We start from the raw sequence: 25,182 nt of genomic DNA on the forward strand, positions 1-25,182 counted from the left end.
CCTCCCAGAAGTTGTGGGTATAATGCTGTGTGAGCAGTAATATAAGGAGGCCAATGCAGATGTTAGGGGGCTGGTCACTGCAGGCTCTGCTGTGATTGTCCCATCTGCTCTACTGGTAGTTACACCACTAGCTGTACACATGCACTTGCTGGACCTTTTTTTTTTTTTTTTTTTTTTTTTTCTTGTCTCCTCTGAGCTCTTTCACCTCAATCCCATCCCCTGCATTTTGGCCAGCCTGTGCTCTTTGCGGGTGATGCGAGCATATAGGGCGCCTTACCTGCAGCCCTGCCTCTCAGCCACCCCCAACCTGAGCAGGACTGGGTTTTGCACACCTCTGCGATCTCGCCCCCCATTTCCCCCTACTCCCAGCAGCCTTAGCAACAGCAGTGACCTACAGGGCTTCAGGACTGCACCCAGTTCAGACGTCAAGGTCAGGAGACCACAGATGTGTCAGGGTCAGTCAGGCAGGCAGCAAGCAGGACCAGAGCAGGGACCCAACTTCAAGGTTGGTCAGAGGTAACTCAGAGTCTTATTTCAGGTAGGCAAGTGAGAAGAGAAAAGGTTTGGCTAAATTGATCTAAATACAAGTACATCATTAAGGCCTTTGTGTTTGTGATGCACCTTATACCTTCTAGATTGAGTTGTCTGTTTATAAGGTGCACCTATTGGCCACTTTATCAGAAACACCTACCATATAAATTTTCACTGGAAAAGGACCAACACCACCGCTTACCAGAAATTATTTGCATACTGATCCATTCCCAGCACCCACATGCTAGTGGCATGACATTAGTTGCTGTAGTAGTTGTGCTTCAGTCAATAATTGTAAACAAAGCACATTAATATCGTAAGTGTTTCTGATAAAGTGGCCAGTGAGTGTAGATATGAGCTAGGTGTATATAATAAACTGTTTCTTGTAAATCAAGCCAAAAAAAAGATGTCTTTTATATTTCCGTGTTATGTCATGCACTTTACACAGTATGGATATTATAAAACATGGACAGTTTCTCCCAAAACATTACCAGTTTTTTTTTTTTTCCCACTTTTCACACCTTTTCATCTGTGAGATGTCATACTAGACGTCACCCCTGGCAGTGAGTCTGGTCAAACTGCAACCGTGGCTAATGCGGCTCTGTGAGAGTTAATGACAGATTTCTATTACTGTCTCTATAATGTGGTGGATTTGGGGCTCTATTTTATGAAGTTGCATCTCTGATGACAGTAGTGGTCGTCTGCCTTCCCATATGTGTTTCACTTTGGCCCAATAACACCCTAAATATTGTTTAAGCAGGCGTTTCTCCACTCCCAAGTGTTTTAAGCTGTTAAGAACACAACAGTGAACCGAGTCCTAAACGATGTCTCTTCATATTCTTTTGCGGTATTGGATCTTGTGCGTAATGCTGTGGTTTTGATGTAATCGTAGAATGACGTGGACACAGTCAGCAAGGCTGTGCCTGTGCTCAACTCCTCCAAGGTGGATGGGCCAGTAGCAGCAAAGCCAACCAGTACTGCCCTGGACGACACAGAGATGAAGAAGGTTCTGGAAGAGTGCAAGAGGCTGCAGACAGAAGTGGGCAAGCTGCAGGAGGAGAACAGGCAGCTGAAGGTAACTTGGTCTGTAAATGATCAACACTAGGGAGGAGTGTGCTTGTTTAATTGGGTTACGAGAATAATTTGTGTGTGATCTTGCTGTTTTAAAATATGTTAGCCCAGAGACGTTAGGCGTGTGTGAGTGTGAACTGGGGGTACAAGTTCTTTTGATTCATTTGATTTCTCCCCCATTTAAAAAAAAAAAAAAAAAAAAAAAAAAAAAAGCTTAAAGTCCTGCTCAATATGCCAGAATACAGCAAAACAGAAATAAAATGAGTCTCGTGAGCACAAAAGTATCATCTGTAGTCGCAGGTTTGTTGGAAAAAAAAAAAAAAAAATCCACTAACGACTGTCAAAGTCCAAAGTATAACTAAAAAATAATGGAATGCGTTGCCTTAACCAGCTGTTTTCTGTCAAGGGCATTGGATTCATCAGTGCATTCTGTAGCCTTTATGCTGTAGTTCTTGCAGGATATGTATTTTATATAAAACTTATTCATTGTCATTTTTTTTTTTTTTTTTTTTTTTTTTTTTTGTTTTTTGAATTTGTATGCATTTGTAATTGGCATACTTGAATAATATTTGTTTAAAGATTGAATAACATTTGTTTAAAAAGTAGATATTGAAATGCCAGTTGGGTTGGTGTAAGAAATGTTTGAGTGGAATATGTGAGTAGCTCTCCGTGCAGCGGGTATGCAAAGCTGTTTATCTCTGATTCTGTTTATGATACTGAACAATGTTTCTCCTGACAAAGAACCGTGTTTGACACACTAAGTGGACTGTGAAATTCACATTTGAAGGTGGTTTATGAAATTGGCCTTCACACGATAGCATTTGATGGGTTTGGTTGACACGAAGACATTTTTGTCTGTGCACTTTCAAAGGAGGTTTTCAGATTTCTGCTTATTTTTTTGATGGTGTAAGTCTTGCCTTTTAGTCTTTATTTTAATCAAGTAATTACTGATTATTTTGACTAAAGTTTTAAAGGAAAGGAAAACCTAAATGTTCTTAACTGGACAAAACTCTGGTATTTTGGACAAAAATCCAAAATACAGGAGGGAAATCCTTCAGTATTTTCATACTAAAACATTCTCATATGCAATTCATGGTGGAGATGCACATGCATATTGTTCTAAGGCAAAACAGAACCCAAAGGAACATGCAAAGGAGTTATTAAATGTAACCACTGCCAACAAATATCTGCTGATTTTATAGAGAAGGTAAATCAGAAACAGTGATTTTCTTTATCAAGTAATTGTGATAACCATATTTCCCTTTTCTTGTCAGGACGATGGCTTGAGATTGAGGAAGGCTCAGCAGCCCGAGCACATAGCCTCCAACTCCAGCTCTCTGATTGGCCGAGAGGTGACCACCAGCTCCTTGCCCTCCCTCCTGGTCGTCATAGCAGCCATCTTCATCGGATTCTTCCTCGGCAAGTTCATCCTGTAAATGGACCGGGGTGGGGGGATGTCTTAACATGTCTGCCTGCCTGTCAACCGGTTCCAGAGAGAAAAAGAAAGAGAGAGAGATCACACGACCTGAATGAAAGGAGGATGTCTTTCTGTTGACTTTGCCATATCATTGGTAGTTGGGCCAGCGGCAGCACGCACATCTTCGTGGCATCATAGCGTGGGCCTCACCTTCTTCAGCCACACACACGGTTAGTCCAACACGAGAGAGAGAGAGACAGAGAGACAGAGGGGGAGAGAAGAAACTTTGGGGAGCATAGGACAGGTTCTCTTCTCTCTCTCTCTTTTTTTTTGTACCTTTTCTTTGTGCGATGGACAGAAGGACAGATTTATTACACAGCAGTGGCTTAAGATCGCAAGAGTAGTTAAACCGTGAGAGAGTGATTCACCATCACACGAGAGAAGGCACATCTGAGACATTTGACTATAAATGTGTATTGTAAACATATTTGATCGCCCCTCCCCCCCACTCACTCTCTCTTTCTCGTTTTATTAAGAGTTCAGTGGAATGTTAGGTGTCTTGTAAATGTAATTTTAATCCTTTTTAAGAAAAGGAAAATGAAACTTCCATCAAAACAAACAGAAAAATATAAACCTTGTGACCCTTTTTGTTGGGTGGCCTCGGAGGAAGAAAAAAAAAACAGCAGATATTTCTACCCCTTGCTGCCTCTCCATGTCACCAGTTGGGCTGGGAACAAAGATGCCTCCTTTTGTACATTTTATCTTTTTTTTTTTTTCCTGTCCCTAACGATACCAATGGAGACTTTTATTACTGTTATCTATTATTATTATTATTATTATTATTATTATTAATATTATTGTTCTTTTTTTCCTCAATACAAAGCATTTATCCCTACTTGAGGCAAATGTTGACTGAAGTTCGAGAGTCTACACTTCTCCTGTCCTGTCCCATGCTATTCGACATTGTAGAAATAAATAAAAGTGGAAAAAAGTCAATTTGTACAGCTGTCTTGTGTTTTTTGAATCTCCCTTTCCTACTATAAGCATCAAAATTGTGTTTTCTTTTTCTAAGAAGTACTTTAAGTTCCTTAAGTTAAAACTAAGAAGTTTGTTTTCAGTTATTCTCTTGAAGTCTTGGTTGTTTTAGTAAGATTTTCTTAAAGCCTTTTTTTATGTAGGCTGCATGTTGTCATGTAGCCTCTTAATATCATGCTCCATTTTACAGCTTAAGGGAAAAACATGAGGTACATTCTAAAGCTGATTCTAAAGAATTAAAGGTTGTTTGTTATTCTGTTGTCCTTTCAGCGTCTGAGGACAGCAGGATGGAAGAACAACAGTATTAGGGCAGAATTTCAGAAAGTTTTAGCGAAGAACAAGAATTGATAGTGGAGGAAAGAATCTCCTTGGTCTGTCTTAAGTTATTGTGTAAAGCTGCCATTTAAAATATGATTTGTGTAGAATTGTTCATGAGAAGGAAAACTAAGAAATAATTATTCCTGAGAGAGAACAGAAGCAGCAGTTAATCTTAACCTTTTCTCTTCAGCATAAAGCAAAATGATGATTTTTTTTTTTTTAAGTGAACTTATGTGAATCCGGGACCATGGACTTTTTGTGGGTTTGCATTTGATTTTGAAACCATTGGGATGGAGTCAGCCAAAGGAAAATGTTCTTGAAGATACTAAAGTCATAGGCAAATGTCATGACTATGGTGTGAGTACACTATGAGGACAGGCTAGTTGAATTTAAGGCTATTGATTGGTTATCTTTTTTTACTGTATAATATTGTGATTACCATAAATACAAGACTCGGTGCATACATCTTCAAATATTTAATTTCTGTTCTTCAGTCATTTATGTTCAATCCAGTTTTCAGGACAATGTCTTTAAGGCACTGGTAATATGAGACGCCCAGCTCTGGGTCTACACAGGATTTAGTAATACCATAATACTCTTAACACAACAAAGAACACGCAAATACAGTCTGAAAACATTCGCCTCAAAGAAGTACAGCGTTTTATTCTTTGTGTTTAGTTTTTGCACATTGGAAATAGAATCCATGCCACTGGAGGAAATGAATATTTCCAGTTCAGTTCTGGATCAAACTAGGACTGGCATGGAGAACAGCAATTCCTGGTAGACTGTATTAAACCACAATTGCTTTGAATTATTCCACATGCCATAGCACAATACAGCAAGCAAAAATGATGGCTTATGGCGCACATGTGAAAAACCATCAGGAAATCAAAACTGGCACTATTCTGCACACCGCCACCCCACACGCCTGGGTTCTAAGGAAATATTCACAATCAGAGCTTCCAGGTTTATGAAGATCCCTCTTTTTTCAGATCAGTTATAGAAGCAGAAGTTCTTTTTTTCTGTCTTAGTTTTATTTCAATTAAAATGTTTATAAGTGGTTATGTACTGCAATAGGATGTATTGAAATTCCCTTTTGTTCTCTTATTATAGCCCTGAAATTGTTCATTTTGTCATTTAAAATGCACTCACTTCCTCACTCCTCACATTGTAGAAAAATACCTCTGTTAGTTTGTATGTCTACAGTATATAGCTTCATCTTACAAAACGAGTAAGAAAATAAGCAGGAAACCCTCTTGTCTGAGCCTGGAGTAGAAAATTAGTTTTTTGTTTTAATCAAAAATGTAAGTTTTCAGTCATGATTTACTAAAGTGCCATTAATGTGGTGCAGCAGTTTCAGTTTGCTGGAGTCTGGATAGCAGTTCAGAGCAGAGCAAGAAATGAAAGAAGGCAGACTTCGTCTTTCCACTCCTTTATCCATCTCCTTTTCATCCAGCTTCTGTAGGCCAGAGCCCAGGAAAATGAAAGCGCTGAATGCCCAAGTGCGTCAAGTAAACTTCCTCTCAGTCGGCCAGAGTGCTTCCCTGAGCTCCTCTGGCCATTTCTGCGTCAGTATGTACAGAAATAACAGGACAGTTTTGTTGGCTTCTTTTTTTTTTTCTCTTCTTCAGTCAGCCACATAATTCCATAACCAGCACATTCAATACCACAAGTGCTACAACTTGCACTATGGAGCTATGGCCACCGCCCCAGCTACCGTTACTCTGCTTTCGGGGCCGGTCAGCATGGTGACCCAGGGTGACCTCTGGCCTTTGGCTGCTGGCGGAGCACTGCACCAGGGGCATCTGGTAGGAAGTAGCTCGTTTCTCTGGTCGGTCGGGGCTGGAGCCGTCGCTGGGCCTCTGGCCATTGTAGAGCATGTAGCGCCCGTGAGCATCCTGCTCCATCCGGAAGAGCTCGTACTCTGTGTGCGGGAGGCGAATTCCTAATGCCACGCAGCCATTGGTTGGTGTGACGTCCTGCTCCACTCCCACCTGCCATGAGCCTTGAGCACCACATTCATTGCCGTTGAAGACGTTCAGCAGGGAAGTGGTGGCCAGGTCCATCGGCATCACACGCATATGGTTGACTGCATACAGAGACGGAGAGAAAGGTTGTTATATTTCATGCAGTTTTTTCTTTGAAAGCAAGAGTACAGAGTGACCATACATTATTTTGGGTGGGCTTGGAATACCTACACTTGCATAGAGTTTATATATGCACACTTATATATACATACACATAAATACACACCTACCATCCACTTTATAAGGAGGACCTATACACTTGTTCAGTCATGGGTCAAGCGCATAAGTTAATGTTCACATCAAATTGTGATCCAAGTGACTTAGACCAAAGTATAGTGCCAGACATGATGGTTTGAATATTTTAAGGTATTTTTAGAAAATGCTGATCTCCTGGGATTTTCATGCACAACAGTCTCAAGAATTTGCACAGAATTGTGTGGAAAAAAACATCTAGTGAATGGCAGCTCTGTGGTTGGAGGAGAGTGGCCAGATTAGTTTGAGCTGACAGGACAGTTTAAGCTGATGCTAGTGGTGTAATGGTGTGGGAAATGGTTTCTTGGCACACACTGGGCCCTCTAATCATCATTTAAATGCCACATGCTATCTGAGTATTGCTGCTGACCATGTGCATCTCTTTACAGCCACGATTTACTATCTTCTAATGGCTGCTATCAGCATGATAATGCGCCTCACCACAGAGTCGTCACAAACTTGTTCTTTGAACATAAAAATGAGTTCAGTGTAATTTACTGTCCTCCCAAGTGACTGGATCTGCTTTCAATAGAGTAAGTACCATTAGGATGTGGTAGAGCAGAAGATTATATGATTTAGTTAACATGGACAAGAATCTCTAAGGAACATTTCCAGCACCTTCATCCATGACATAAGGACTTCAGACTGCTCTAAAAGCAAATGGGGGCCTGCTCAGCATTAGATTCCTAATAAAGTGGCTGGTGAGCGTAGATAGTCTGTGTTAATCTCGTATCTTAAGAGTTGTGGTAATTCAAATTAAATATTGTCGTTTTCTTTAGGAACATGTGATCAGTTGTTAACCTTTATCACGTTATTGGCTATTGTGAAAAAAGGCTCTGAATCTCAACACTGCAATACTTATCTATGTCATACAGCTTTACTTGCTTTCAGTCATATATTGACAAAATATAACGAAGTAGTTGCAAATAGTTCATATTGGTGTCTGGATTCTGTACAGACTCCCTCCTTTTGGAATTAGATGGGAGGGAAAAGGCAACAAATCCTGCCTCTTAAGTTCTCTGTGGTTATTTGATTCACGGACACCTAAAACACGAAATGATTACACTGCAATGGTTCTATTATACCTAATATAATTAAATACAACTCATAAAGAAAAAATGACCAATACTTACCCTTAAATACAAACTCTGTTCCCCCCATCACACGCATGGAGTGCACACCTCGACTGTACCGCCCTCTGGCGTAGATACTGAAGGTTGGATGCTTGCAGACAGGGTCTGAATAGTGGTAGTAATGTCCTTCCCAGGTGTTGTTGTTATCATGGAAGATGAAGTGTCGGGTGAGGAAGAGCACCTCCGGCCGCACCTCACAGCGCTGGGACACCCACTGACCATGCAGACCCACAGTGAGGTCAGCCCGTGGGGGCAGGATTGGTGGGTGGAACTCATCCGAGCGAGAGATGATCCGGCAAGCGATGCAGCTCTGATCATGGCTCTGTGGAAAGAGAGAAACTAAGTGATACTAGCAGGGCTCTGTCAAAAGTGTGCAGCACAAAAGACGTCAGAAGATGAAACTGGAGTTTAAAACATCAGTCAGAACACAATTTGTTAAATCAGGAGTTCCTTTTAGTTTAGCGTTCTGCCTCCTTAGACACACCTGATTCAACTCTCTACAACTAATTAGCAAAGCCTTTGTAGGATAAATTCAGAGACTGGGTTTGAAATAGCATATTGTGTACTATACACTACATACTACACCAGCTACTTGGCATACCAACATACAGCAGTGGTCACCAACCCTGTAGATCTTCCAACCTAAATGAATCTGTGTCGAATTATCAGGTCACTTAAGTAGGTGGTCCAGGTGTGTTAGACTTGGGCTAGAGCTGAGTTCTGCATTAAGGTAGATCTCCAGAAGCAGGACTGGTTGACCACATGTATGACACTATTACCATCATCACTATTACCACCATGTGCCATTCTGTAGAGCAAGGATGTGAACAGACTCCATCAACACCAAGGACTGAGCCAAGCAGACCCAAGACTTGCCACATTTTGTTGATCCTCTAATCACCACTTTTCAATGTTGCATTATTGGATGCAGTGCATCACAAAGAGCTCTGGCTACTTCCTGAAGTATCTGGTCAAAGTCGTACCTCATCTGGTCTGTTTGGGGTACTGGAGAAATTCATGTTTGTTTCCTACCGCATGCTACTTACTACTGTTGGGCACAATCAGTATGTGACCACTGTGTAACAAACACACCCAGCATGTTAGAAGAGAAAAAAGATAATCTTTGCAGAGCTGTGGCCTGGAAGGCAATAGTCTGGAAGGAGCCCAGCTTGACCCAGTGTTGCCCCATCCTGGGAAGACTGATTCATTTGAATTCTTTGACGCTCTCTCCTTATCCCATGACAACCTGATTTAACCAGTGTGAGTTTTAACAAATGCTAAGATACACTATATGTCCAAAAGTAGACCTGCTTATCCAACATTCCTTCTGAAATCAAGCGTATTAACAGGGAATTTTGCTGCAGTTACAGATTCTACTTTGCTGGTAAGGCTTTACGCTAAATGTTGGAACACTGCTGTGAGGATTTGATTGCATTCAACCACAAGAATATTAGTCATGTCAGGTACTAATATTAGATTAATAGTTCTGGATCACAAAAGCCATTTCAATTCAAACGAAAGATATTTAAATGGAGCTCCATCACTCTAGTTCCACTGCTCCACAGCCTTTAAACCTGTCTGATGCTTGGCTTTGGCCATTGGTGACCTTAGGCTTATGTGCCGCTGCTTAAGAGCCTCCCATTCTACTGTCAGTACTTTTCTAGAGAGATTATACAAGCTGTGCACAATTGAACACCTGCGTCAACAATGGGTGCACCTAAAAGTCTGGTTGCTTTTGGACATTGCATGAGACAAAGTTTGATTACATTATTTTATATAACCAGTGATTGCTTAATACCCAGCTTTTCCTATTATGCTATATATATATATATATATACAATAGCGATTGTTTACAAAAACGTTTCTTGATGTAGGCTATGGAAACAGAAACTGTAGGTAATATTTTATGAATGGCGATAAAAACTTTTTCCATTCAACCTTAGTGGAAAAAACTGTCAAGACCTAAAATGTTGTAAAACCCTACACTGCATTAAAATATAGGGTCATGTGACAGACCGCCTTCACATGCCTGTTACATTAGACACAAATAGCAGTGTGGAGAGGTGTAGCTGAACTGAGATAAGATACAGGTATACAAGTTATGAAAGATATGGAGATGGAAATGTCAAATAACCAAAACTTTTGCAACAATATTTTTTTTGCAAGAAATTAGTTCATTACGTATTTCATTTCGGTTGCTAAAAGCCAATTTGAAGGAAACATTCTGCTGTGCCAAAACGCACTTTTTAAAAAACATTTTCATTTTATCGCTTGCAATTTACACAGACAGTCAATGGAAACTCAAATAATTAAAGACATTTTTCACTATATGTGACATTTTGTTTTTCTGATACGTTGGAACAGAAAAAAAACAGCAATGCCACATTTTGCTATCAAAAAGTACAATGTCTTTTATTCAACATATTACAGACTAAATGCAAATAAACAGACTCTTTGTAATTAAACATGCAGTTGGTAAGTACTGATGATATCCACAGATCCACAGAAGAGCATCTTGTGCCATAATTAAATGTAATTTATTAGGATAATGATCCATATTGTCATAGTGCCCATCTCTAGTTGTAAAACAGCCAAAAAGTCACTTCATGGCACGTTATGATTAAAAATGCTAACCCATACATATTACTGTGATATTTCAGATACTAGTGTTAGCAGCACGGAATTCCAGTGCGGAAACAGATTTGGATCAATTGAAAGCTGCCACTGCTGCAGAAGATAGCGTTTACTAGCCAAGGGCTTGTGAAACCATCTGAAAACACCAGATCACTTCAGGAGCAGTGAGGCAGAGTGGTCACTTGTTGCTAAAACGCTTCAGCATGCTGCACTGCTGGACAGACATGTAACGGTGTGTATCCAATGGATTATATGCTGCGTCTGGAAGAAAAAGTCTGTGTGTTTCATTGATTTTTAGATACGTTATCTGAGCTGGAAATGCCTTTAAGCTCCCTGGGCCTCACCCCTTTTCCACTTTTCTGGATTCTGTTAGTACTTGTATGTTCCTAAATGTACCTTATCTTTAGTTTAATTATAGTTTTGCTTGCCAGAGAGTTTGAATTAAACATGTTTTCCTCAGTGTGTTTCACATTTATAAAGTATTTTAATGACAGTAAGTGGCGCATATAGACATGGTTGCAATTTCCACAAAGATATGAGATCTTTTCATTTCTAAATTAGTGTGGTTTGTGAAAGAGATCACTTGAGATGTAAAAAGATGAAAACATAATCGCTTGTTGGATCATAATGATATGGCAAGTTAAAATAATAAGAAAGGAGAGGAGCAAGAACGTAATGATCTGCTGAAACAGGACGCCTCCATGGCTCCACTGCAGACTCAATGTAGAAAAAAAGTGAAAGAGAAGAAAAGAGGACTTGCATGTGTGGACAAGATGTTTTCACCCCATCGTCTCTGGTGAAGATTTCACTTTATGAGGCCCTGACCTTCTGACTGGCCCAAGGCTTAGCAAAGTAACATATTCACCACCTCTCCCTCTCTCTTACGCTTTTTCTTTCATCTCTCCTTCTTTTCTCTCTCACTCCTGGCTCTCTCACTTTATCTCTCTCTCTCATTTCCTGTCTCTTTTTTTCCTCAATCTTTCTTTTTCTCTCACTTCCTCACTCTCCCGTAGGAAAGAAAAATAAAAAGAGATCTCGTTAATATCTTTAGTTTCTTCTAGACAACAATGGAATCAGACAGAAAGACAAGAGAGACTTTTGCTTAACTCTCCTACTGATCAGATATTTCTCATGAGCGAAAGAGCTCAGTAATCTCATGTTTATTCTCTTGAGTTTTAGTAGAGATCTCAACAAAATCACACATGCTCAGATGTGTAAAGATAATACTCATGTTTACCTGCTGCTAAACTCTCATCTCTCCTTATATCTCCTGTTTCGCATCTCTCCTTGTCTAATGCTACTTTTCCTAAGAAATTTTAAGAGAATCCAGTTAAGTTAGCAATAGAACATTAATAAATAACTATGAAGACATAACACTGAACAAAGATTTTAAAAGTGTCTTGAACTTATTTCTTCATCACAGCTGTTATCTAAGTAAGCACAAATCCAGTTAGACTACATTGTCTGCTTATCTGGCATAACTTTACAGCACATCTGTCTGTCAGGATCCATCGTAAGGCAAGTAAAATAAATGTACCTGCTGGTTAAAAACACTGTCCTTCTTATACTTCTACACCACCACAACACCATAAAGAAAAAACAAACTAACAAACAAAAAAAACAGCCATTCTGTGCAATACTTAGTCGTTCCAATGAATAAAAGCAGAAACATGCCTTACGTGTACTGTCCACTAAGCTGTTTCAATCAATAAACAATCAATAAAACGCATGCTCCCGTAGATGGGTCTGAACCAGTTTGGGATGGAAAGATGGAAAACTGTGGCAGGGGAATTGGAAAAGAGAGAAAAACATCTTGGTTGATGCTGGTCTGTGACCACGCAGCTCAGATCCACCCAATAACCACAAATGAACAGACTGGCACTCTAAAGTCCCCTGGAAGAGGCCCAGCAGCTGGGCATGAGCTGCTATTTGTGATTTATGGATGGAATTGTCATCATAGCAATAAAGCATCTAAATAAGGAAGAATCACTCCTCCCCTGGATGGTGGAGATGTTAATTAAATGGGGTTTTTTGTGCCATATTTGGCTGATGCGGTCGTAATGCATCAAAGTGTAGACTAAATCTTTGGGCTTCATTAGAATGAAAATGAGTGCCACATGCTATGGAGTTTTTTCTCTGTTGTTGCTTGAATGTAAACTTGTGGCTTATTCTTCAGAGCGCTCTTGTTTGGAATTCTCTATGGCTGAACTGTGCAAAACCCATTTTTAATAGCAAAGGGCTTAAGTGAAATTCTTCATGTAAGGAGGGTTTTCTATATTAAAATCTTTTACGGCCTCAGTCGAGCAGAACTGTCTCAAATTATGGTGGACGTGTATGACAAAAGTTATGTCTTTTTAAGCTGGTTGCAACTTAAATGAAGAAACATGTCATTGCAAACATAAGTTTTCCACATATAAAAAAAAGATCCTTTGTGGTTATCTCTGCTTTGTTTCTGAAGGTTCCTTTATAAAAACACATGAAAGGCGTTTTACTCTGTAAACATAAAGCACTGTCTGAAAGGGTGCTATTATTTCATGTTGTGGAGAAAGAGAGAGGGCGAGAGAGGTGGAAGAAAAAAGAAAAGGGCTGAGGAACAGAGAAGCCACGGCTCAAGTGAACTTTCTGATACTGCCTCAGGCATGCATGAAATCAGTTCTGGAATGTACTCGGGCGAATAATTCATAAGGCTGCGTGATTCCGAATTGTGGAAATACCGCATGTTGATCACTCAGGGAGATAGGCCCCGTTTCACGTTTCGTGGCCTAGTTGCAGACAGCTTAACGTTGTAAGGCTCAGTGATTAAGTCTCGACTGGAGAGAGTGTCTGATCACCAGAGTTGTAAAAATGCTTTGGCTATAATAATTTTCAGCATGCAAATTTTTTCCCGCCAAAACAAAATGCTTAGACATAAAGAAAAAAACATCCCTCTTGTCAAAAATGTGTATTCAGTGCATTTTTAAAAATACTTCTAAATCATAACAAAATAATTAGGGATGATATTGGAATCATATCAGTATTGGCATATAGTTGCGTTAAAAAATATATAGACATCAGACAGATGTTTCGTTTTGGCAGATATTTTAAAACGATATTTGGTGACATATTTATTGCATTCTGGCAGAGCAGTACATTTATGTGCTGCTGGGCTACTGTGCTAAAATATTTGCATTTTATTTATTCTGCTGCATTTGTAACCCTACACAAATAAATGTTATATTAACCTACATAGATGAAGTCCTAATTTCGACATTTTATCAATGTTTATGTATCAGCATAAACAGACAGGTACAAGAAACATATTGACATCAGCACACAATTCCCATACTGGCGCATCCCTAAAAATAATCACATCAATTCGAATCACGGTAAAATTGGAGATTTTATTTTGTTTTTTACTGAACCCTTGTCTGCAGTGTGGAAGGCAGAGGGATTACTCCCTACTCTATTTCAACCTGTGCTGCAGCAACAGACTGTAAAGGCTCTGATACAGCGGTAAAAACTTTGATTGTGAGTTCATCAAATAAAAAGATCTGCTGTTTGTACTGTTAAGTTTTAAACCTACTGTAAAACTGTTGTATATAAAAACAGAGTAATATCCCACCTGATGAGATTATGTGACAGAGCTGAGGTGTAGGCAGTGTGGAATCTAATTGAATCACTGTAAAGTGAGAGACTTATCACCTTTTCTAACTAGTGGAATACTGAGCCTATATTGAGTAGTAAGACAATAATCTGAGTAGTTTATTTACACAGCTGTTTATGCTGTGCTGGTGTGTACTCTGTTACTCCTCCAAATTAGACAACTGCAGGTCAGGAATGCCCACACTGGCACAGTGAGTTAAGACACATGGAATGACGCTCATCGCGGAGGACAGATGTACCCAAGGCCTAAACCTACTGAAATGCCCAACAAAGCTCCGAACAGAACAATTTCACTCTTAATTCTTGGGGGCTTTAGAAATTGGTATGATATTGACTGTGTTGGTGCCATTAAAAGTGTAACAGTACAATGTGACACAATTTATCACAATGCTGATCCATTTCACCACGTCCAGCATGGCCACCACATATAAAGAAAGGCTGACACAAGCATCAAACCAGTAAAATGGGAGCAGACTGCTCTGGATTGAAAAGGCTTACTTTCCACTTCCACACATTCAAGCACAGACATATACATGTGAATTCAATCTGATCTGTGGTATTAAAACAATTTAGAGTGAAGGCGTTCTCAAAATCTCCCCTCCAGCGTTTTATATGCACATATGGAACGGCACACTTGTTGTATGCTCATACACACAGATGCACTCCACACACTCACGGCATAAATTGTGCCAGAAAAGCCAGGACTGGATCCAGCACCCCCCAGATTGGATCTGGGCCTATTTTGGTGGATCCTGCACTTTGTTTACATGTGAAATAAATACATGTATTAGTTCATATCTGTAAATACGTTCATAGTACACCAACATTTTTACAAACAACTCATAAAAATTTGACTAAAAAGTTGCGATCTCTGAGTTTTTCAGATAATTTGATATATATGTCACGTCATGTCACAGCACGCACGCATACACAGTACAGTCCATGTTTAAATGATCTCTCCTTTGTGCTTTATACTACACTGTGGCAAAAACTTTACTAAACAAACACCAATTAGGCCAGTCACAATTATTACATATTCATATATTTGCAATTATTTGAGCTGCTCCTAATTATTTAAGCTGACCATAATTATTTCCTATTATTAGCTTTCACAGTCATATGTTTACATTACAAAAAAACTGAATGTAAACTGGGTGTATTTTCAGCAGTTGGATTGAGGCAAATACATGTAAATAAAAGAAAGCAGAAAACTGCTAACTAACAAAGTGCTAAGTTACAGTTAGACAAACATTCTAACTTCTGACTGGTGCCAAAACACCTTTAGAGGGTAGCAGTGAGTAATGTTTGTTTATTTAAGCTTGAGCTATACCTGTCATCAGTTTGGGACCTATAAAGTGCTGCACTGCAGAGGGCGTGAACGTGGAGAGCAAGAAACTTAATAGTTCAGGTAATATGGCTAATTACAAAACACACTCGTATACACCTCAAAAACTACTGAACTACTACTGTAAAAATGCTTAAAATGTGATGACTGTTCTCATTCTTAGTTTTGTGTTTAAAATGTGTGAAGCAGTAAAGACTACTGTCACAATGAATCTGCATAATCATATGAAGAATATAAAGAATTAAATACATATTTGTTTTTGTAGGCCTGTATTGACTGCAAGCATGCATCAATTAAGGGAATCCTGACTGTTTTTAGGCTGAAGCATCTCATAAAAATGACTCAATTTTGTGTTTTCAGCTAAAATTTTATAATCATGATACAGATTCTATATTTATCACTAATAAATGCAGTAACTATACATTTGTTCTTCCCAAAAAAGAGGTTATTAATGCTACGAAAAATATCTGGCTTTTGACATCAGTGTATCCGTCTGCTCATGCTTTAAGAGGAGTGCACTTTGCACATTGTTTGCTGAGACCCATGTTTGTGAGAGAACATCTGCTGCTTAAAACTTTGTGAACACACCCATTACTCCTCTACATTATGGGAAAACCCATCACTGAGCTGCAGGTCTTATTTAACCTGCCAGATCTGTCACTACACAGTGTTCTACAACCTTGTAATTTACAAATTAAGCACTGCCCACAGTGACTGACCTTGGCGTTCTGCAGCGCTGGCTGATAGCTGGAGGGCCTGTAGTACATCCTCTGTGCTGGCTCTGTGTGGATATCCCCAAGGAAAAGCTCTTCTACCAAATGGTCCAGGTTGTGGTGCAGGTACTGCTTCTCCACTCGGAGCAGCTGCAGCTCATGCATGGCAAAATTGAGCCCCCGTGAGCAGTCGCAGCCGCCCTCCTCGCTCCAAAGCTCGTACATGATATTAGGCTCCCAGGGTCCAGGTTCTTTTTCCCCACCGCAGGTCCGCTCCAGCCTGTGGTTCAGCTCTTTGGCGGTGGCCATGGTGTGACACACAGCCTGGATGCGGTGGATCTGGTAGTCGGCTTCCGTCCCGCCACGGATGATCCAGGAGGCCTGGCGAAGACGCAGGCGGCCCCAGATCACCAGTGTATACGCAGGAGCTGTACAGTGGTTGTCTGTGTAGTGGAACTGGTGGGCCTGGAAGGTGTGGTTATGGTAGAAGCGGTATGAGCGTGTGATGAACTCTGGCCCAGGACGTACCTCGCAGCTGTCATGGTAACAGAGGAATGGGGGGTCACTTTGAACATCATTGTGAGTCTCTCTAATATATGTATGCAGTCTGTACAGTTATAATACTGTTGCAGTAACTCTACTACTCCATAAGGATCTGCAAAGTGCACTTGTTCTTCTACATAATACCAACTTTTTAAGAGTATCATGCAGAAACCCATTTAAAGGGCAAAGCCTTAGAAAAGTTCTAACAGAAACAACATTATCACAAACTGATCTTAATTAAAGAGCATTTTTAACTTCCTTCAAGGTTGGATTGCCTTTTGTTCTGGTAGTTTGTTGATATACTTTACATTAAAAAATATTTTGAATTTTATGTTTAATTTTTAGCTTTGAATTTTCATCTGAGGAATCTGCATACACTCAAGAAAAAATGGCACATGAATCCTTGAACAATTCAGTATCAGAATTTAATGGAATGCATCCTAAAATGATAAGCAATGTATGAAAGTCAGTGGGTGCCAGAGATTCTTTAAAGGAATAATTCTTCAAAAAAATCTAATTTACCAAATTTCTCCATACCCCAAATGTAATTCAGCTGAGGAATCAACCAAGTCTGAAGTCTGAAGTCTGCTTCTTTATTTTTGCACTGGAGCTACAATGACAATGTAGCTAACATATAATTCAAGCTTATATTTCACCACATTGAGTTGTTACGTAATCTCAAATAGACTATCAATTAGCAATGTGTAGTTTGCATGAAGCTCATGTTATAAACAACAATTTCTTAGCTTCATTAAGTTCATAGTTCCAGTACAACATTAAAGAAGCAGCTTCTGACAATTTTTCACTATAAAGAGAGAGAACCAATTCTGATCTCAGATTAACTATTGTGTGCTCACCTGGTAGACACCCAGTGTCCCTCTATGTTGGGAGGCATCTGTACAGTGATGCGTGCACCATTGCGGAGATGCTTCAGCATATGTTGGCACTGCATGTCTTTGGAAGGCCAGCTTAAACTCTTCTCCAAGGCCAGCCGAGGAGAGCGGCCATCCGACGTGTACAGAGACAAGCTCTCTGTCCAGCCTGGCAAACAAAGCAAGCAGAGACATAAGAAGGACATCTTTAATATCTGTCTATTTTCTGTAATGTCACATAATAAGATTATGCATGCATTATGCACATTGTAGAGGTGTAAGAACTGATGAAATCACACATTTGACACAATCCTATTTGACATCTGGATGCATCAATGCATTTTAATGTCTCTACTACACTGCAATCCTAATGATTATAAATAAGCATGTTTGAAAACAATTAAGTGAAGACCAGCTAGCCACAACACATCTAAATAAAAATCCTCACAGCTCTTTAGAGTAGTGGCAGACAACTCTGATGAATGTTTGGGCCTGTTTTTTCCAGCCTGATGATACACTCGTTTGTGTTAGAGAAAATTTCCAACTTGTTTTGTATGAGCTGGAATCCTGATTAGGCTATTTGTTGGGTAAATTGGCACAAATGCTACTTCCAACTGGGAAATTCTGCAAGCAACAGTTTTTAATGGTCTTGTAAGAGCACAGTCTATTGATGTTTTAGAAATGTCAGCTGGAAAGAAGTGAACAAAGAAAAGTGTAGTCATCAGCTATTCAATCAAAAATTTGCTAGAGCACAGGCTATGATACACAAAGTCTACTGATATATAAGCAGTTTCTTCAGTGTAATGATAACAATAAGCACATTCTTTGACCATACTATGCTAACGTATGTTTCAAGACATATGTTTCCATAGGACTTCCATAAGGTCACCATATGAAACAACAAAAGCTGCAGATTAACATAGGTTATCCGAAATGAAAGGATTCCAGAGCCTGAGCCTATTCGGCTGCATTCCAAGATGCATCAAGCATGTGGAGGATTTCTCTCACACACCCTGATTACTTGCAGAATGGGAATCTTTATTAAGAATGGTTGCCAATAGCAGTAGAAACCCATGGTATTCTGTCTATGCTGCCTCAAGGCACTACAAACAAGCAGTCTGTACTTTTGGGATTACTATGTCAACACAACAGTCTTGGGTAAAGTTAAAAGTGTTGTATAGTCACTTCTGAAACATTTACAAACATTTAAACTTGCTGGTCTGGCCTTTAAACTTTACACTGCTTCAGGGATACACTTTTATTGTTTTTAAGCACAACGGTCATACTGAACGTTTTGAGATGGCACAGTGTGATACTGTGGAAGCAGTGTGATGTAGAATAAGCATAATCTCACCAGCTGCTGGAATGGTTAGTGATGCTGTGTTGCTCTGCACTGAGCCCTTGCTGTGTCTAAAATGTAATACTTTTGTAGTGTACTATCCTTTTTAGTCAAAGTAGTGTGTTTACAATGGGAAATCCAATGGGATGTAGTTAATACATAGATGTCCTAGAACCACCTAAAAAACTCTAGATGGTGTGGTACTATATTACCATTGCCATTACCATATGGCTGTGATACCATTTGTAATGGAAATGGAGGATCATTCAGAAGCAACTGTAGGTCCTATACTATGGTGTTGGTAAATTTTTCAATGCACCAAATATAGGGTAAAAATAAATGTCACTGCTGGACTAAGAATAGTCCACCAACCAAAAATATCCAGGCAACAGCATCCTGTGACCACTGATGAAGGACTAGAGGATGACTAAGACAAACTGTAATAACAGATGAGCTACTGACTCTGACTTTAAGGTGGACCAACAAGGTAGGTATGTCTAATACAGTGGACAGTGAGTGGACAGCGAGTGTTTAAAGACTCCAGCAGCACTGCTGTGTCTGATCCACTTATAACCTACCAGCACACTAATACAATGCCACCACTGCAGTGCTGAGAACGATCCACCACCCAAATAATACCTGCTTTGTGGTGGTTCTGTGGGGGGTCCTGACCATCGAAGAACAGATTAAAAGGGGCTAACAAAGTATGCAGAGAAACAGAGAGACTACTGTCTCTAACTGTACAACTACAGTCCACCTATATGGTAAGTGGACCTGATAAAATGGGCAAAGAGTGTAGGAACAAAGTAGGGATACTTAATGAAGTGGCTAGTCAGTGTATATTTCCATCTTCAAAAGCATTCTACATTGTAAAAGTACAATATTTTATAATAATGCAATTTCCATAAGCTAATATATTAGCCCTTGAAATAAGATATTCTTACGAGGTGTGTGCTTTTCCAATTTTTAGGTAAAGAGGATACATTTTTAGAGGAGAGGGGGTCTGCCCTCACTGTGAGCTTGCCTGTTAAAATGTACTTATAATTCAGGCAGCATAATCAGCTTTAAACTGAGTATTTGCTCCAGTCTGTTAAATGCATTGTTCGATACCTGTATGTATCGAATCAAGAGGCTTATGATGAAAAGCACGTTGCATTTTATGCTCCGAAGTTTTGTCATTTTTGTTTATCAAAAAATGGGTCAGTTTGAGAAGATACAAAAGACCATTACAAAGTTCAGGTAGCAGACTAAATGCATAGAGGTACTGTAAATCTGCAAATCTGTAAATTATTTGATTATTTGATGCATTAGAAAATGATTCAAGGAACAGCTTAAATTGAGTTGTACACTGAATACAAAAATGTACTATAAAAGGACTATATATAGAGAATATGATGTGGAATATAGACTACAATATAGAATATTAAATAAAATAAGTAAACCCATTAATATAGATGTAGAATATAGATATAGAATATAGAATATAATATTATAGTGGAATATAATGAAAACAATACACCAAGTTTTTATTTTTTGGGTGCCGGAGGTATGTGATGTTTCAACATAACATTTTTGGAAAAACCCCAAGAATTTTATTGTGGCCAACATATGAAAACATATTTCACTGAATATTACTGTAATTAATTAGAATCATCATCCCAATCAATGTTCCAAAACTAATGCACTTAAATCGTTGCTTTCTGATTGATGCGTCATGATTTACTGACTCATTTTACAACAACAAATGTTTAGTATAAGAATATAGTGCCTTAACTGAGCTGCACTGCCCCGAAAAACAAAAAAACAAACAAACGCTGGCTGTGTTTACACCTGCATCTGTGGCCAGTTCCTCCCAATATGCTGATCGCCTGCCAAGTCCGTGTTTTCAGACACTGATACTCTAAACCACCTTGGACAGGCCCAGTCACGGATAACATGGAGAGTTCTATTGTGTAAACAAAAGCAACCTGACATGTTTGCGATTGTGAGATTTCCTAATGGCTGGTGAACCTCATGTTAGCACCCAGGCTTTTCTCATCTCTTCAAGACAAACAGTCTGTCCAAGATTTTATGGAGGGTTCAGGATTTACGCTGCATGACGTCTTGGAGAGGAGCACACACTGTTACTCCACAGTTGGATAAAGTTTGAGGTTAGACAGAGACTGCTTATCCACATCTTAATGCTGAATTTGAATCAAACTGACTCAAAGCTGGAACTGAGCCTAGTCAGATTCATGTAAACTGATATACTGTGTGAGTTTGCACATGGACAAAGTAAAAATAGTATGCTGATGAGTCAGTGGAAGATACCATTGATAACTAAATGAAATATTCCCCTCAAAACATCCGCAGCTGCACATGTGAATGACTAAGTCTGCTTGGTGCCAAAGTTTATTGAGTACACAGTAGCACTGAAGTCCATTTATGACCCATGGGCCTTCTGCAGCCTAGCCAAAACCTAGTTACTGGATCGTAAGTTTAATTCTTTTTCAATGCTACAATGTTGTAAACAATACGTTATCTTTCAAGATTTACAATTCTATATTTATACAGATTAATGTGTTATGGTAATCATCATCATATCATTAGTGAAATATACAGGTGATTAATTTCCTGGATTCAGATTCACCATCTATTAGCGCTAAAACAGATTTTGTCTGCATCGCTGGAAGAGAGGAAACCCAGAACAACAGGTCACAAATGCTATTACATCCCCAAAGTAAACATTCTTTGGGTATTTGTACATCACAAAACCTTCTGTTTAGAAACTGTAAACTATAATTTTTGAACTACTTGATAAACTACAACTACTTCAAACACCAGAACATAATCTGAGTCACAGATGATGAAATGGTTTAGGAAGTTGGGGCGTTTGTTGATGCTGCAAACACAAATGAGAGAGAGCAGTTTAGTAAGTACATAATTGACCACGACTTCTATGAGAACTATGGCTTGAATATTTGGATAGAAATACTACACATGCACACACAAAGGAGGTGTGTGACTGCGATATTCTCTGTACTGATACAGGATTAATTCCTCTTAGCACGTGCAACAGCACTACTTCAATAAGCAACCCTGCAGTGTGATTAGTGTTATAATGTTATATGTCTTCATTTCACTGTTAATCTTCTCTCTAGGACCTGTTGAATAGATTTGTTTTCTTTACTCAACTTTTCAAGAGTTTTTGTATTGATAAACAGATTGAATTTGATCATCAGAGATGTTAATTAAGCAGTAAACACTGCATGTTCAGATAATGACCAGTGTTTCGATTTTTTGCCATATGCTTAAAAAATAAAAGCACCAAAATTGGACATTCTTTGTTCACTTCAACAGCAACAAAAGTCATATCAGGCACCTGGACCTGACTGTTTCTTGTTTTGTTTAAAAAGTTTCTTTTTTTTTACCCTTCCCGTGTTAACTGTCAAACCTAGTGTACTCCAGCCTGAGGTCCATAACCACTTTTTCCCAAGCTCTTGCCGTCTATCTAATTCAAAGAACCCACTCAGTTCCCCACGCTCCAACCACCAAGAACATTTCCAGTTGGCTGGGTCCCATCGGTGAGCTAACGGTTCTGGGACGGCTGACAAACAGACAGGCTCCAGATTCGCCCGGAGCCGGAGAAAAGCAGGACCTCAGTGGCAAGCCGTCTCCATCTATTCCTAAAGCCCTTTACCATACCTCGCTTTTTCTCCATATCTGCTGTGTCTGAGGGCCAGTCTGTCCCTGACAGACTGCTCACAGAGCAGCTTTTATTAGCCCCTCGTTAATACAGATTACATACACGAGTTTTATAAGTCCATAGGCATTTTAATGGATGCATAAATGAAATGTTTCATGTGCACAAAAGTAAGTGTGCATATGCAGTTACACTGCATTACCTTGATTGCTAGGTGTCTGACTAAATTTGAACCCAATGTAATTAGATTTTCACTTTGTACTTTTAAAGCCTTAAGAGAACATGTCCATTCATTCAGAGAGCGTAATTACTTTTTCAAGGTTCCAAATTACAAGTGGAATCCTGCTCATTCCAGCTATCAGACTTGACATGGACATAATAAAAAGATATGCTCAGTCAAAGGAAATCACTGGAAAAGAACACTGATAAGTAATGGGATGTTGTTAGAGTCGTCCCAAACTGCACATGTGAATGTACAGCTGGCGAAACTTTTACTATAGATTAGTAGGTAGTATTACTTATTGCATTGCTCTTGCTATAAAAGATCATCTGCAATGTGTTATTCAGTCAACATTTGCTCTGTTGTCACAGTAAGACATACAGAGTTCATGGTACATCAGGCTAACAAGCACAAGCAACCATTCGCTGGATGGCCAGTTAAGCTTACCAGCAAATAAGCAACAATATTAAAGCAACATTATACAAGTTTATATAAATAAAGCTGCATAAAAGTTGTACAAAGCAAAGTTAGCCTACGGCTATGTTCATAGTACTGAAGTGTCGCAAATCTAATTTTTTTGCCTAAATGTGACACAGATCTGATTTTTCCCGAGCTGTGTGAACATAAAAATCACATCTTTTCAAATTATATTCATATATGGTCCTAGATCTATGGTTGCCAGAACAAGCTAGCAAGCTAGCATTTGTTAGAACTTTTCTAAGCAATGGGGTGATGCCCCATCACTTTTTGATGCTTATTTAGCAGAACAAATCTCGCTTTCCCTAACCGCACACACCACTAGCAACTTAGTGGTAGAACCCATTCAAATTTCCATTTCAAGTGGTGGGTGGGACATTACCCAAACAGAGAAACCTACAAAATTTGTGTGATTTCTTACTAATCCTGTAAACAGTTAAGTCTATGTGAACCTGGATAAATAGTAGTTTCAATATGTCTTACCGCTACTTTTCAAAGATGGGATTTAATGTTCCTTAGAGATGTTAGCTAGCAAACCTTGCTAAGCTTACTTTGTAGCTATGACCAAGGCTATATGTACTGCTTAAAGTCAGTATGTACTTGAACATGGGTGTCCAATCTTATCCGCAGAGGGCTGGTGTGGCTTAAGGTTTTCACTCCAAGAAAGTAAAGGGTCACCTGATCAAATGTTTGAAGACTAAGACCACCTGATTAAACTGGGGTGAAAACCTGCAGCCACACCAGCCTGACTGGACACCCCCTGTACTAAACAGTGGTCCAACTGTTTTTGTCAGTCAGGGAAAGAGATCACTCCCCTCTTGCCACTGTTCCACTGTGCCGATTTTGTTTATCATATTTTTTATTTAGGTGTTCTATTTTTAGCCCACCACTTTTTTAGGTTTGGGACCACCCCTGCATAGGCCGGACATGTAGTCCATACTTGGCCATGTGAAGTTGTGTTTTTTTTTAATCACACTTCACTACAAATACACATATCATTGTGGTCAACATTCAGTGTCAGCTGTAGCTGTAACTTCATAAAGTGTGTGCATGCAGGAATGAAAGATATGAGTCACTCACAAACGACACATCAATATGAAAGATCAGGTAGATAATTTCTGAGATTGAACAATAAGATTCGTAATGTGAATGTAACCACTGTCTGCTTGGCAATGTGGAGTACACATTAGCACTGAGGCATGGAGCACATTTATGACCCACGGGTATTCTGCGGCTAAGCTGAAACTTTCAAAGAGAGAACTTTGCTTCATTCAGAAATGATTTTTGACATCATACTCTTCTAATTTTGTAGGTGCTTGCAGCTTTGGTGTTTTACTTACACCAAGCAATAGGCCAAGCTCAATTTGGACTCCAGTCCCTCAGCGCAAGATGACGCCGAGCCTTAGGTTCCTGCTTTGCTTTTTTCCTTTGACCTCATCCTGAGGTTTCGCCCCCATAAATTTACAGCACGCTCTAATCTGGCCTGACGTCGGCAGTTTTATGGCTGCTAGGAAAGGCTGCAATAACGCGGCACTTAATTGAACGTTAGATTCGTTTAAACACACTCGAGAGTTTAAGTGGATTTGAAAATATCGTTTTTATCTCTGGGCCTCATTTGAAGTGGCAGCCAAGCGTTGGCCTCCACTGTCATTTCTGGCAGATGGAACGGGTCAGGGGCAGTCCAGTAATCTACACTTCCCCTCCATGCCAGGCCGAGCCCACGGAGAGCTAAAGTGAAGCCTTACACTCCAGAACAACCATCATCTGCACAAGAGCCCCAGGGAGTGCACTTTATTGTCTCCTGTCTCTCTTACACACAAAATGATTTAAACATAATAGCAATCTCACCGCTAAACATGGCAACCACATGGGAAAATAATTATTATTGAAATAATATGCTTTGTGTAAACTGTGACTAATGCCTCCACTGG

The 25,182-nt window shown here is 39.5% G+C and overlaps 2 protein-coding genes across 2 annotated transcripts in view; one reads left to right on the plus strand and one right to left on the minus strand.

Moving 5' to 3' along the window:
* Positions 1-4,021, plus strand: part of vapal (VAMP (vesicle-associated membrane protein)-associated protein A, like) — a 28,967-nt gene extending 24,946 nt beyond the window's left edge. Inside the window, exons 5-6 of the mRNA XM_017697190.2 lie at positions 1,424-1,606; positions 2,877-4,021. Coding sequence (XP_017552679.1) covers positions 1,424-1,606; positions 2,877-3,038 — 345 coding nt within the window. The 3' untranslated portion in view covers positions 3,039-4,021. The remainder of the gene's footprint in view (positions 1-1,423; positions 1,607-2,876) is intronic.
* Positions 4,022-4,833: 812 nt separating this feature from the next.
* The window catches only part of LOC108427109 (protein APCDD1), a 22,509-nt gene continuing 2,160 nt past the window's right edge, over positions 4,834-25,182 (minus strand). The window contains exons 2-5 of the mRNA XM_017697053.2: positions 17,519-17,702; positions 16,125-16,653; positions 7,785-8,106; positions 4,834-6,461 (exon numbers count right to left, since the gene is read on the minus strand). Of these exons, the coding sequence (XP_017552542.1) occupies positions 6,004-6,461; positions 7,785-8,106; positions 16,125-16,653; positions 17,519-17,702 (1,493 nt within the window). The 3' untranslated portion in view covers positions 4,834-6,003. The remainder of the gene's footprint in view (positions 6,462-7,784; positions 8,107-16,124; positions 16,654-17,518; positions 17,703-25,182) is intronic.

This window comes from Pygocentrus nattereri, chromosome 19 (assembly GCF_015220715.1).
Source record: "Pygocentrus nattereri isolate fPygNat1 chromosome 19, fPygNat1.pri, whole genome shotgun sequence".
In the NCBI taxonomy this organism is placed as follows: domain Eukaryota; kingdom Metazoa; phylum Chordata; class Actinopteri; order Characiformes; family Serrasalmidae; genus Pygocentrus; species Pygocentrus nattereri.